Genomic DNA, 15,108 nt, shown 5'->3' with positions numbered 1-15,108 from the left:
GTCTCATTTTTTGCATTTGGACTATAAGCAAAATATTTCTTTGTTTTGTATTCATTACTCAAGACTGCTAAACATGAGGTCAGCTTTGTTTAAGAACACTGCAATCTGTCCAAACTCTCCCTTTAACCTTAATAATGTGGGATGAGCCATGAATGAGTGTTTTTAGCTGATTTCCTTCCTCGTCCTTTGGATTCACTGAGGACATGTGATCTGTAATCCCATACAGAGAACTGCTCAGTATGGAGCCTCTGTACAACATCAAAAAAAGGGGCCAGTCAAAACAGTCACAGATGTTCATCCTACATAATTGTAGAGGAGTTTCTCAAGGGCACAATGGTAACAGAACACAATTGTGAACTTGAAACTTTTAACTATTGAATGCTGAATCCACAATCAAAGTAACCATTGGGCTTCCCCATCCCAAATTCAGTCCAGCATGCAAACACTCAGCTGTCTCAGCTGCAAACAATCAGCTGTCTTTAATGCTAGGAAGCTTGAGGACTACATTTGCTTGATACCCGATTTTCTGGAACACTGTGAATCTTCCCATTTGGGACCAGATAAGGAATGAAAGGAAGATCTTTGGAATTCTGTTTAGAATTCCTGTTAGATATAGTTTGAGGAACACAGTATACTCGTCTCAGATAAGAGAATGTGCAAGTGGGAGTTAAATCTCATTCCCATAACCCATCCTAAGGCGGTGAATATGGCATGTTACACAAATAAGGTACAGAAAAGGCCTTAGAAAATCTTTAGAATTAAAAAAGCTTAGCTTTTTTTGTTTGTTTTTTCCTTTTTAAACATGGTCAGTGAAAAGAGTTTTTTTTTTTAAATGTTGACTGTAAGTGTCAGGTAAACTCTCCTTTCTATGAAGTGTTTACTTTTTGCTTTTTCATTTTTTTCTTGAATGCAAAAAAAAAACTATAAAAATATGTAATTGTAACACACTGTGTTAGTTCTTTCTGATAAATCAAAGAACAATAGTTGTTTGATAATTTTTCCAAAAATTAATGGTTGAGCTCGACAAATACAGTCAACAATAAAATTTGCGTACAATTTGAGAAATTGAAATTATGTACAGTCCAAAAGATCTTATGTCCTGATTGCCACAATTCTATGGATTATATATATATATATATATATATATATATATAAATTTTTTTTTTTTTTATGACATAATAAATAAATAAATTACGCTGAATATGCCATAGTCAAGAAGGTCTTCTGCGGTGGGACAGGCCCACCTCTCATGGCAAATCATAACTATTTTATGTTTAGGTGAACTGATATATCACTCATACAATCTGTTATGCCCCACTGATAGATGTAGGGGTGGGGTTAAGGCTGGACCTTCATCCTTATGTTTTTTTTTTAATTTTTAAATGTTTCTATATGAATCACATCGTAAAAAGTCATGCAAAATTGCCTCCTCATAAAATAGTTAGGGTTAGGGTTAGGGTTGTAAACTGGACAGGCCAAAATCAAAAGGGACTTTAATGTGTTCCTAACAATATACTTTTTATAGAGCCATGTTAATTGTAAGTTAGGTAATAATTTATCCAGTAACAAAACAAAAACATATGATTTGTGCCTCTAATGCTTTGAATTTGTACCCAATTTGTGGGCAGTACCCTATAAATCCACTCAGGTTCTCTTACCCTTATGATCATGTCAATGAAATGCCTGTTACGTTCCGAATGAACAAAGTTCTCCAAACCTTTTCCGTCAACTCCTTGTTTTCCGCTGATCAATTTCAATACATGTCAAGCAATGAAAAAGTACTTTTTTCCTGTTGGAGAGGAGCAATTGACGTTTGAGCGTCATAATACTTTGCCTGTATAGTTTATATAAAAAGAGATATATCTATGTGTTTTTATTTTTAAGAGTCTAGAGAACAATAGCTCTGTGAACACCCTTTAATTACTTTCAAACACGTACTTCCACACGCTGTAGGGGGGAGATAACGTGGGTCTGTGATAGCTCAGAGGAAAAGGAAGCTATAAGTCATTCACTGACCTTTCTTCTTACTGCTTGTAAACAAAACACTTACGGTTGTACTTGAAATTTAACCCCCGAATCATCACGGATTGAGATTTATTTGAAACACCAAACAGGATTTGGTGTAATTTAGCTCAGAATCACCAATATATCACTATAGTCGTACCTTCAGATCAATGCTATTTCAAGAATGATAAATTTAACCCATTGCTTTGTTGCTCAGTGCTCTAAATGTGGAATACAAAGCAACTTTGAAGTGATGGCTGCTTGTCTTCGGCTTTGTCTGCACACAGCTGCAAGTAGCGTATGGCAAACAAACATTTTCAAATGTCAGATGTTCTGGAACGCTTTATGGCTTTTCCCACGGTTAACTTTTGATCTAGAAAAGCCGAGGGGGAAGTGGCTCATGTGATCAGACAGACAGAGCCACATATAGGGCTGAGAGGTACTCTGAATGGGCCACAGAAAGGGAGGTGGTGGGAGGTATATGAGCTCTGACCGCATGACGCCAAGCCCTTCACAGTAGCGCTCACCTCTGAAATGTGACATAATTAACTTAATGGGGTCTATGTGTCAAATAATGGCTACAAATCATATGAAAAGGGATTTGTGTGCTCTTAGTTCTCAGTTAAGGAACAAAATACGTAAGCAGCCGACGTATACGGAAGCAGTAAAAGATCTTCCTTTTTTTTGATATATGGGTAGATGTCATGATATACTTTTGAGTCATATTACATGCACTTTTAAATGGAATTTTTGTATCAAAACAAAACAAAAACCAAAACAGAACAAAAAACAAAATAAACAAGCCATATATGTTTTCTACTTTTAAACAAAACAGAACAAAAAAACCAAAACAAAACAAAACAAACAAAACAAAACAAATGTTTTCGTGTACTTTTAAACAAAACAACAACAACAACAACAACAAAATAAATTTATAAATACATGGAAATGTTGTACTTTTAAACAAAACAGAACAGAACAGAACAAAGCTAAAATAAATAAATAAATAATTTGTCACACTACTAGACTATTTAAAATGAAATAGTGAAGGCTTAAAAGAATGTCATGACCAATTTTATTTTTGATTCCTTATTTATCATGCAGTTTTAAACAGTTTAAACTTTACTGTTTTAAATTTGTAAAGGCTTATATGCATCCATTACCCATGACCTACCTAGATTTAACAATAAAGTGTTTATCAGGATATAATAGTGTCATTTACCCTAATAAAACGTTATACAATGATTTTAGTGACATTTCTGAATTAAGTTACAATATAATGTGTGCAAATCTGAGGTTAAATCTCGGTGTGGGTGCTGACATCAAATGATTTTCTGCACTGTCACCACAATTTCTTATTAAACTCCCTTAACATTAGCGCTGAAATAAGGGCATTTAAATCACAAACACTGAGACTTTGCAGAGATAGGAGTTCATAAGAAACCAAGTCAGCAAAGAAAAGATGTATCATCGACTGCATGAAGGAATTGTAGGCCTACAGCTTGAAATAGTTTTGAAATCATTCACGTCTTCAAGGTCAAGCCTAGAATTAATAAAAACCTTTCATTTAAACCAAAATACATTTTTTAACTCAAATGCGAAACCGCAAATGCAAACATTATCTGCTGCATGACATTAAAAGCCTGCTACAGAGTTTGTCTTTACCCCAATTATTAATCAAAAGAGGCGAGTTTTGAATCTGCAGCAGATTGGGACGGGTTGTGCTGTTCTTGCAAGCAGGAAAGTTGATTCCCCAGTTTATTTTGGGTGTGTGAGGGTGAGGACAGCAAAGTTCTTAAAGGGATAGTTCACTTCAAAATGAAAATTCTGTCATCATTTACTCACCCTCAAGTTGTTTCAAACCTGTATGAATTTCTTTCTTCTGCTGAACACAAAGGAAGATATTTTGAAGAATGTCAGTAACCAAACAGTTAACTGGAACCATTGACTTCCATAATAGGAGAAAAAATACTATGGAAGTCAATGGTTCCAGTTGAGGGTGAGTATATGAGGAACAACTTGAGGATGAGTATATGATGACAGAATTTTCATTTTGAAGTGAACTATCCCTTTAACTTGTATGAGCTACAGGCTGTAACAAGTCCCGTTCACACCAAGACTAATTAGTGTTCAGAGCAACGAACGATTTTGTTTATTATAAGCGCGCTGCAGTTTTTTTTTTTTTGTCTGTCGCTTTAAATGCTCGAGCTCTTTAAAGTATTGCGGTTTCTGATTGGCTGTCATTCTTTTTCATTTTTCATCAACTGAAAAAAAAAAAAAAAATTCTGAGAGAGCTTCCCAAGAGATCGTTTCTCTGTGCCCTTATCCTTATAGTTGTGGTGTGGACTCTGCTATTGTTTTTATATTTAAAATGATTTTTAGAACAATTTCTTTATCATTATCAATATAGCTATCGTCCTTGGTGTGAACAGGCATAAGAAATGCTTTGAATATACCATGAAATGTTGAAGGAAAACAGGTGTTTAACATTTAAATTGTGCAGATCATCTGTTAACATATGACACAGAGTTCAGCAAAGGTTTCAAGTCACTTATTGCTTCAGACATTGCAAAGCTCTTCACAACTCTTGACACAATAGTAACAAAGTTCAAGTAGGCTATAACACAATAAATTCCAGTGTAAAATGTCCTCCTCTGCGTTTACTATGTGATTTTATTTGGAAAACTTTAACCCATCGTGGTTCTTCGCTTTAAACCATGCAGGTACTATGATTATCTGTGTATGGACAGCAGACAGACACGCTCACACACCTCGCTCGTAATCCTCAGCCGGTGGCAGGTTCCATGCAGGTCAGCGTTTGCTGGACACAGCTTTTATTTGCCCCTGATTATTTCTGTGCAAGTCACCTCACATCCTGTCAGGGGTGATCATCCTCACATGGGCAGATTCTGTTCCGCCTGGGGGCCTCCATTCAGGGACCAGCAGAGTCACTAGGCCGGCCAGACCTTACTCACAGGCCCAGGGCAGCCCAGTCAGCAAATACACCACCAACAGAGAATGAGAGCAACACACAGACATAAATACATCCCGGTCTTTTAACAGCTGGCCACCATAACAAGCGTCCAAAGACAAAACCGGCGGACAGTTTTTGAAGCCGTCTACATTTGACCCTTTTGCATTGACATGCGGATGTCTAAATAAGCACAATTAATCTAATTTAATCAGTACACTTTCTAACCGCAGAAACTCAATTTAGGAATGCTCGCAAGTAGAGTTTACAATTCATCCCCTCTCTGTCTTTCTCGTTCCCTTTTTTAAAATGAAATAACTTTTAAGTTTGAGAATCTGAATAATTGAGAATTGACCAGGGTTGCGTTTCCCGAAAGCATCGTTGGCCAACTATGGTCGCAAGTTCCGTCGTTACTAATAGAGTTCAATGGACATTGCGATGAACTTGCGACCATAGTTGGCCAACGATGCTTTCGGGAAACGCACCCCAGTTCAATTTCATAACTGCAAAATCATATGAATGACATTGTCGCCACCTAGTGGTGATGAGTCTCACTTCTATTTGAGGACTTTTTTATTATCAAGATAATTGATTTTTTTATGAATGTATAAATGAAATTGTAATTTTATGGTTCTATTTTTTATTTTCTAGTTCATTTTAAATGGTCATTCAGTGTGACTAATTATTTAATAAAAATACAAACATGATACTCTAAATAAATATGAGGAAATGAACACTGTATGGATAATAATTGTAAAATAATTAGAATTTTTTTTTTAAATAGTTTATAAGTATAGCGAGTGTTGAAAATACCCAACTTACAAATATAGACAATTATTTTAGCAATTTATACTGCTGTATTAATTTTCCAAAAGTTTCAGAATTTTTTGTAGTGCTTTTAATAATAATAATAAAAGTTAAATGAGAAAATAGGAAGTTTTCATCAGACATGTAAATGCACAATTGGGTTTGGATGTGTATTGTCAAGCATAAATGAAAATAATTATTTTATTGTGTAATTATACTTAATTATTTTACCATAATTCCAGAAGCTCAAACAGTAGTGTGGTGACCGATTCCTAAGGAATACATTAACTAATAAAATGTAGCAGCCTATAACTTTACTTCCTGCAATGTCAGTCACTTTAGATAACAAAGGCCAGCCAAATGCATAAATGTAGGCCTAAATAATTATTTTACTATAAAAATTATTAAAAATATTGTAATAATCAGTTTAAAATTATATGATCACCGTATTCATATTTTAAATAACCGAGTTTCAGATTAATCATGACTGTCTTTCTTTACATCCTGGTATAGTAATGTTCATCGCATAATGAATGGTCTTTGCAGCCTGCACCACTATAGGATATCACAGGGGTGCGCAAACAGTTGGTGCAGTTTAATTTTGAGTTATTTGCACAGTTTGTATCTTTTGTAGCAGACAAGTCTTTTTGCTATGATAAATAAAATTACAGAAACGGTCTAAGGCAGTTGATGCGAAAAACACCAACGACAAATGTATTAGCATAGTGGTATATTCCGGCTCGAATGAGCGGTTGTCATGGCCGCTGCCTGAGCAGATTAGCCTATTTAGTGAGTTGAAGTCTAAATAAGATTAACAAAAGGAGTCAACATGACAGCGGATAGTGCGGAAGAAACGGCCAAAAACGGTCAGAAATCCGATGACAGTGACAACATGACAACGACTGAATACTGCGCGCAGCTGCAGCAGTGGATGTGGCGCTATTACTGTGGCTATGCGAGCTGGCAGAGCTGGGTGTTGATGTCCGCGCCGCTGTTTCCTCCGCCTCAGTTCGGTTGCCAGGCACCCGGCAGCTCCACATCTGCATATGCCGCGACGCCCGCTGACATCGCCGCCTGGTATAACCAGACGAGCCCACCGTCCAGCCGTCCAGCAGCCACTGCCACATCCAGCACTGCTGACAGAGGACCAGCAGCACAGCCCCAGCCCGCAGGTACTGTAGCTGTCAACCCAATGCTCGGAGGAGACGGAGTTATCATCAGTTGCATCATTAAACACACGTTAACTTACGTTAATGAAGAATTGAACTATTTACATTTTATCTAGCTATAGTATATCTCCATAATCCCCAGCTGGATAAACTTTTAGCATTATATAAACCATTTCCATATTGTTTTAAGTAGGCTACTTTAAATGTGTTTTACACAGTCAAGTTAAAGAGTTAGTTCACCCAAAAATGAAAATTATCCCATAATTTACCCACCTTCAAGCCATCCTATATGACTTGCTTCTTTCAGCCAAACACAATCAGAGTTATATTAGAAAATATCCTGGCTCTTCCAAGCTTTATAATGGGAGTGAATGGTACCTTAGATTTTAAAGCCCAAAAAAGCGCATCCATCCATCATAAAAGTAATCAACACGGCTCCAGGGGGTTAATAAAGGCCTTCTGAAGCAAAGTAACGTAACAGCCATACGTGAGTCAAGTTCTGGCAGAAGAGTAACCTCTGACCCGGCGTATGACATATTGATGAAAGTGGAAGCAAAACAAAACACCGTTCACGAATTGAAAGTAAAATGAGAATTTTTAAAGAGAAATGTTGGAGGAGCCCAGTTTGTTGCCCAGTCGTATTTGTTTGCACTACCAGTGTCCTCTCACCAAAGATTACGCTACGACTAGATCCTACGTCATGCGTTGGGTCAGAGGTCACTCTTCTGCCAGAACTAGACTTGTGTACGGCAGTTACCGGAAGCCAGTGATTATAGTTTATAAAGTTATAAATATGGATATTTTTCTTACAAAAATGCATCGCTTCAGAATGCCTTTATTAACGCCCTGGAGCAGTGTTGATTACTTTGATGATGGATGGATGCAATTTTTGGAGCTTCAAAAACTAAGGCTTTATTCACTCCCATTAGAAAGCTTGGAAGAGCCAGGATATTTTTTAATATAACTCTGATTGTGTTTGTCTGAAAGAAGAAAGTCATATACACCTAGGATTGCTTGAGGCTGAGTAAATTATGGGACAATTTTAATTTTTGAGTGAACTAACCCTGTTAGACTACACTGTGCCTACTCAACATTTAGTGTAAAGACAGAATGTTGTATAAAAACAGATTAAATTATACCTGCTCCGATCTACTTCAACCTCTAGTTACAAAGTATGCAGTTGAAATAGCTGTGTAAATGCATTTATGCCACCTCTAAGCAGCAGTCTGTGTAGACACTTAAAATCCACGTCTGAAGCGCGTCTGTGCCACCTTTTCACTAAGGTGTATGACGTTGGGTACAAAAGTCTCACACCACCACATATAAATGACACAAATGCACAGAACCAACCTTAGTGCACATGTCACATATTATCTGTCACATAACTACCTTGAGAATGCACACTGAGGTTTGTTGAATTTCATGTGAAAATCATATTATTTGATACATTTATGTCTGCCTATATGATGGCACTCTCTGTCCTAACGTTATCTTTTTTCTTTCAGGTAGAGAGTACACCATCCCCTCCCCTCTACGTAGATTTCTGGCTGAAACTGTGGATTTCTTCCTTCTCTTCTGTGTAAAGGCAACCATAGTGTTGTGGATCATGCATCTCAGTGGAATGAAGTGAGTTGAGAAGTTGTTCAAAATACTAACTACTGTCAGAATTATTTCCTTCTGGATCACTGTACAGTTATAGATTTAGTTATATTTTTAAAATAGTAGTTTATCAATTATATATAGAGATATGCACTACTTAAAAAATTGGTGTCAGTAAGATTTCTTAAAGAAATATGAATACTTTTATTCAGCAAGGATGCATTAAATGGAAAAAAAGTTACATTAAAGTCATTAAAATTATTTAAAATAAATGCTGTTTTTTTTACTTTCTGTTCATCAAAGAATCCTATAAAGAGTTTCAAGTTAATTTTTATTGAAGTTTAAACATTGATAATAATAATGTTTCATGTGCAGTGTGCACCAAATCAGTATATTAGAATGATTAGAATGAGTAATGGCTGCTGAAAATTCTGATTCGCCATCACAGGAATAAATTACATTTTCAAATATATTAAAATAGAAAAAAAAGTTATTTTAAATTGTAATAGTATTTCACAGTATTACTGTTTTACTGTATCTTTGAGCAAATAAATGCTGCCTTGGTGAGCATAAGAGACATCTTTCATAACCGACTCATATGTCGTATAATGACATGTCTTTGATCTTCTGTACAGAGATATTTCCAAATTCATGATGCAGTTTATCGTGGAAGAGATTGATGAGACCACATCATTGGAGGACCTGCAGAAGATGATGGTTGTGGCTTTAGCATACAGAGTCCTAGTGTGCGTCTATGAAGTGAGTGAGTCTCCGCAAGCTTCTGGCATCATTTGTCTTCCATTTTACAAGCCTTGTCGCTCAGTCTGTTTTTAATTTACATATTTCTTTCTTTTGTTTATTCCATCCTTAATATCTGGTGCAAAGCCTCTGTAGTCAAGAAATGATTTGAATGAGTGTGTGGTTTTGGACAGCTCACACATTCCTTCAGTCTGTGTGCTGTCTTTATCTGCAGATCATCTGTATTTGGGGAGCTGGAGGTGCCACTCCAGGAAAGTTCCTGCTGGGTCTTCGAGTCGTCACATGTGACACGACAGTCCTGGTGCAGCCTAATCGGGTTTTGGTAGTACCGGCATCCAATGTCAGCTTATCTGCGTGAGTTATGCGTGTATTTATAATGCATGGGCAGACAAACTAAAATTATACATTAGAAGTATTTTAATTTAATGACTTCTTTTTTCATCTTGCAGGTCCACAGTACGGGCCTTAAACAAAAACTTCTCCATCGCCTTCCTGTTCCCTATCTTTATCACGCTACTCTTTTTCCAACACAACAGAACTGTTTATGACGTTGTGGCTGGAACCATCGTGGTTCGTCGGAGAAGAGCCAGATGACAGGTCTGTTTGTGTCAAAGTCATGTGAAAACGGCCCCTGTCAAACATCAAATGCTTACAGATGTTCTCAGTATTTTATTTTAATATATCATAATAGTATTTACTGCAGATTTGCACTAATGATCCCAGTATCAATGTCTGATCACATAGCTATTGTTTACAACACTGGGAAATATCTGCTTTCTTAGAGAAGTTACTGATCTTGCAACAAACAGTTTTTCATGTTGAAGAATGATGAGTGATATTAAGCTCAAGACACATGTTTTATGTAGACATGCTTGGAAATTTCATCCGGGTGGAATGTTTTACTCTAAACACCAGCTTAATCCACAAGGTTTTGATGACTTCTCCCCAGATTTGAGCTTTATGGCCCAGACGAGTCTGTTATTAATCTTACCAAAGGCAAGGAATTGAGCTCGTGTCCTTCCACACATGCATGCAGCTGTCCGGAATGTTCCGTTCCTGTTGTAAATTCAGTCGGTGGCTGATATGCCTCACAACATTTCTCAGGGTTTCTTAAAAACCTGTTTTATTTGTCATGTGTTGTTTCAGTTATGATCTTTTATATGTAAAGAATTAAGTATTACATTTTGAAATTCACATTATCTGCCCCTACAGTATTTGGCATGCCAAACACATCAGCTGTTTTGATTTATCATTGTGCATGATTCATATATAAAAAATTATTAAAATCCTTGAAGACGATACTCTATGGGATACATTATCTTTCTCGTGTCACAGTATCATTGAGATACTAATATAGTTTTTATTTATATATATTTTTTTATCCATACGTTTTTCTTTTTAATTGAAATTGCAATTTTTAGTCATTTTGTTATCATGTTTTTTTTATATGTCCATAGTTTTAATTAATTTTTATTTCAGTTTTAGTTTTACTTAAGCATATCAAGTTAAAATTGAAATATGAAATGAAAATGAGAAATGCTGCCTAGCAACTAGCTAAAATAAAGTAAGTTTAAGCTTTTTATATTTTTATTTCAGGTAACATTTATTTTATTTTAAGTTACGGATAGGTTTTTAATGGTTTTGGTTTTAGTTAAGCATATAAGTACAGGGTTAAGGAATGATGAGGATATTGATTACTAGTGTAGAGAATTAAAACAGTGCTTCTTGATAACCACTAGGTGGTGATATTTGTTCATAAACACAACCCTGAGTTCTTTGAAATTCAAAGCCAATGTCCTTTGGCATTGTTCAATTACACAGTCACATTCCATAGATAGTGGCAGTCCACATTCTCACAAGCAGAGAATGTTTCCTAATGATCACGTGCCAATCATGCAAAAAACTGTGAAATTGCATTGTTCTGGTAAGACTCACTGATGATTTAGATCTTTGAAATACATATCTCATCCATAACTATAAAGCCTTTTTGTTTTGATTTTTCTTTCTGTTTGCCCGTCCTGGTCTCTCTGGAGGTCTTGGTGTTCCAGGGGTAATTCCTCATAATCCAAACCTTGTGGAGCAAATGAAGAAAACAGACACACGGGTCTTAGCTAGGACAAATGTGCGCACCAACATGCACACACAAACACGTACTATTAAGTCTAATAAGGGTTTGAACAAACATCACAAGATGATACAACTTATATCATCTTGTGATGTTTGTTCGATATGCATTATCAGATAAACTTGGATCATTCAAGTTCATCTGATAATGCATAGGCCTATTGAATTTGTAGTCTTGTGCAGCACGAGTTTCTTTTATAAGCATTAACGGCACTTAAAAGTGATTTTTTTCCCTCTTAAAAAATAAATGCTAAATGTTTTAAGTACAGTCACATGAGATGTACTCCAGTCATATAACATCACCTAATAAAGGTTGTTTAATTTCACATGGAGAAGACCGTCTCATAGAGGCAGCCATTTTGAGATCACATGATGAATACTAACCTTTTCCTGGAAACCACTTTATTATTGGACACTTTCACTCACAGAATAAATGAATCACGGCTAACTGCGTATAGCACTTTTATACAGTAGAATCACTAATCACAAACGTTTGCTGTGATTAGTTTTTACTGCATCCAAACCCCTGTTAGTCCAAAGATAACGATAAAGGTTCTCAATATTAAAGAATAGCAGAGTTCACACCACAGCTTGTGTCAGTTGCGTCACTAAAGTGTTAAAAGTGTTCATCGTATGCACCCTTCAGAATCTCGCTGGAAGTACTATGTCATCCGGATGCTGTTGAATATAGTACTGTGAATTCGGACATACTTCTATTGTCACATTCTGTTTTTCACCTTCTATAGGGAAGTATGCGATTTCGGATGTAACCTAAGTGCATTTTTAACATAGAAACTGCCTCATAGGCACACTCAACTTGCATACATTTCCAGTTAAAAATAAAAACTTAACATTGTTTTATTCTTAGTTTCAAGCAAACTTAAATGTCATTGAGAGCATAGTGTTCAGTGTTTTCATTTTAGAGAGTCTTGCTCTCTTTTTGTGAGGTCTGCCAGTTTGCTTCAGAGACAACGAATCTTTACTCACCCACAGCCCCACCAATGTCTGCCCGTCATTTCTAATATGAATTTTTACTGGGTTGCACATCTGGTTTGGCTGGCCAGCGGTGCTTGGCAAGGCCACTGGGTTCACAGCTGCTGGCTCTTCCCACATCCTCTTCATCCGGGATTCTGGTAAAGCCGTCCCCATGGATAGTACTTCACCCTGCTGAGAGGACTGATTGGCAGGCTCAAGACAACTTGATATGGTAGGTTTGTTTGCCACTGAACCGCAGTGCAGCCCAACCTGGAACCGACAGCATGCTGAAATTATTAGTTGGATTAGTCTTGATTTCCAATGTGAAAACAAACATTATGTTTAATAATGTTGTGCCATATGAGCATCATCTGAGTGGTTAAAGTGTTGGACTTTAACCAGCGGTGTTTCCCATGCAGATATGAATCTTGCTTGTAACAAATGGCTGATGTTAAAAAGCTGATTTAATTTAGTCACATCATCATAGGAATCTAATAAAGAGTTTGTTTTTGGGCCAATGTTAATCATGGGTCTGTTTTGGTTTTTCATGATTCTTCAGCTGTAATTATATCCTAATAATTAAAAAAACATCAAAGGCTCTGGTGAGTTTTATTATACACTACCATTCAAAAGTTCAAGTTCAGAAATTAATTCTAATATGCTGATTTGGTGCTCAAAAAACATTTCTTATTATTATCAATGTCGAAAACAGGTTTGCTGCTTAATATTTTTGTGGAAAATGTTGATCATCCTTTTTCAGGATTCTTTGCGTGAGCTCAAAAGAACAGTATTTATTTGAAACGGAAAACCTTCGTAGCCTAATATTATAAATGTAATTACTGTCATCTTTCGATCAATTCAATGCATGAATAAAAGTATTTATTTCTAAAAATTAAAAAAAATCTTAGTGACCACAAACTTTGAACAGATTTTTTTTAGATCATTTTTAGATAATTTGCTTTATAATGATAATTAGGCCCTGTTGGTAACACTATATGACTGCTGCATTTAATACGTGTGATATGTCAAAATATGGTTATTTCGACAACGCCAATGATTTTCTGGTTGACAAGAAAAAAATCTCACTTAGATAAATCTGAGAATCAGTTTGAAACACTAGCTAACCTGAATGACCTACTAATCAATATTTCTAATAAATATTTGACATGTAATTGTTGTAGGCTATCTGATGGTGTTCTGTCTATATTGAGCGCACACATTTTGTGAGAAAAAGGAAAACGCAGATGAGGAACACAAACAAATGCGAAGGACTCTGAACATGTTGAAACGAGCAATCCAAAATAATTCCGACATGAACTTTAATTATTCAGTTATTTTTGCTTTCAGTGTTTTTACATGTGACCCACTACCTGTGAAACAAAATTCCCTTTGCATTTTTTATCTCTAGTAGACCTGAAAACACGGCCTCATTAAAATGACTCTTTTTATGTTTTGTGTATTGTGTGCCGCTCACTGTGAATCAGGAGAGACGAGGTGACTAATTAGGGAACTTCACAGCGAGAGGAGCTGGTGAGGATGCTTGTGACAATAACAAGCCCCGTCGACAGGAAGGATCTCTCCTGAGCTGATCCCACAGCGATCCACAGCACTGAAAGCAGAGCGCAATATTAATGCCTCGACTTAATGAGGCCTGTTTGGAAAGTAATACTGTTTACAACAGGTTACATTTGGCTGACCTATTTTTTATTTTATTTTTCTGATGCATAAAGTACAGGAATGGTTTAAATATCAATGTTATTGACACTAAAGTGCACACCAGACCTTCAAAGTATAAAGCGGTCTACATATTTCACAAGTCATCATGACCTAGGTCTAAATCTTTTGACTTCTGAAAAATTATTTTGTATCTATCTTACTGGAATAACAAGCCAGTGAAATTGCATACATTTTACTTTTATTTGGCCACAGATACGTCATCATAGCAGTGATACATTTTCTTCAGGATTCTAGACAGCAACAGTGTCGGCTCATATCCGGCACACATTTGGAACGCATTGAATCCACACGTACCAGATGTGGCCCTGATCTGGGCCGACACTATGTTGCTGTCTGGGGAATATAAAGTTCAAAAGAACAACATTTATTTGAAATAGAAAGAAATGACCTTGCTGCATAAAAGTACTAATATTTCTAACTTACTGACCCCAAACTTTTAATCATAAACATATAATTAGGTTGATTGTAAAAAGGGTACATTTGAAATGAAATGCATTTTATAACAGTACAAAGCAAAAAGATGTGTGACCCTGGTTGCATCTGGTTCATTCTGGTTCACCACCACTGGTTACTGCCGACCAACCAATGACTGATCAATACAACAAACAGTGGCGTAAAAAGCTTCATCTGGTATCAGAACTATGGCAAAACAGTAAGTCTGAAGATTGAACTACACAGCATAGTCATTTTGGGGATAATCCATGGATTTTCCACTTCCTTTCAGAAGGGAAAAATGTGTCTCTGTCTTCTCTCCTCTGTGTAGAGTCTTTAAATAGCCTCCATTAATCCTTATGCATTCATAATCACTATAGCTCTCTGCCATTTTTTATCACTCTAAGAGCTGAAATCACCAATGAAGCCAAAGCTATATATTACAAGTAGCCCATCTTGCAGATCCCTGTACTCCCCTTCCGAAACTGAAAGGCAGAGTTGTTAAGACGTGGTCTAATCGGGTTTCCTACA

General features: G+C 36.3%; 1 protein-coding gene across 1 annotated transcript; it reads left to right on the top strand.

The window, feature by feature from the left end:
* The first annotated feature begins 6,339 nt into the window (after positions 1-6,339).
* On the top strand, positions 6,340-11,281 carry fam8a1a (family with sequence similarity 8 member A1a). The gene is made up of 5 exons (XM_079880035.1): positions 6,340-6,954; positions 8,457-8,577; positions 9,186-9,309; positions 9,524-9,663; positions 9,759-11,281. Exons 1-5 carry the CDS (start codon positions 6,612-6,614, stop codon positions 9,901-9,903), a joined length of 873 nt encoding a protein of 290 aa, XP_079736161.1. The 5' UTR covers positions 6,340-6,611; the 3' UTR covers positions 9,904-11,281.
* The last annotated feature ends 3,827 nt before the right edge of the window (positions 11,282-15,108 follow it).

The sequence above is a fragment of the Squalius cephalus genome (genome assembly GCF_949319135.1).
Source record: "Squalius cephalus genome assembly, chromosome: 8".
Lineage (NCBI taxonomy): Eukaryota > Metazoa > Chordata > Actinopteri > Cypriniformes > Leuciscidae > Squalius > Squalius cephalus.
The sequence above is the reverse complement of the archived record's forward strand: the minus strand, read 5'-3'. Positions and strand labels throughout refer to the sequence as shown.

Bases quoted from the DNA above. Each gene is read 5' to 3' on its own strand.
- fam8a1a (XM_079880035.1), top strand. From the start codon at position 6,612: ATGACAGCGGATAGTGCGGAAGAAACGGCCAAAAACGGTCAGAAATCC. The intron at 6,955-8,456 runs GTACTGTAGCTG...TTTTTCTTTCAG, and splicing joins AGCACAGCCCCAGCCCGCAG to GTAGAGAGTACACCATCCCC. The intron at 9,664-9,758 runs GTGAGTTATGCG...TTCATCTTGCAG, and splicing joins TCCAATGTCAGCTTATCTGC to GTCCACAGTACGGGCCTTAA.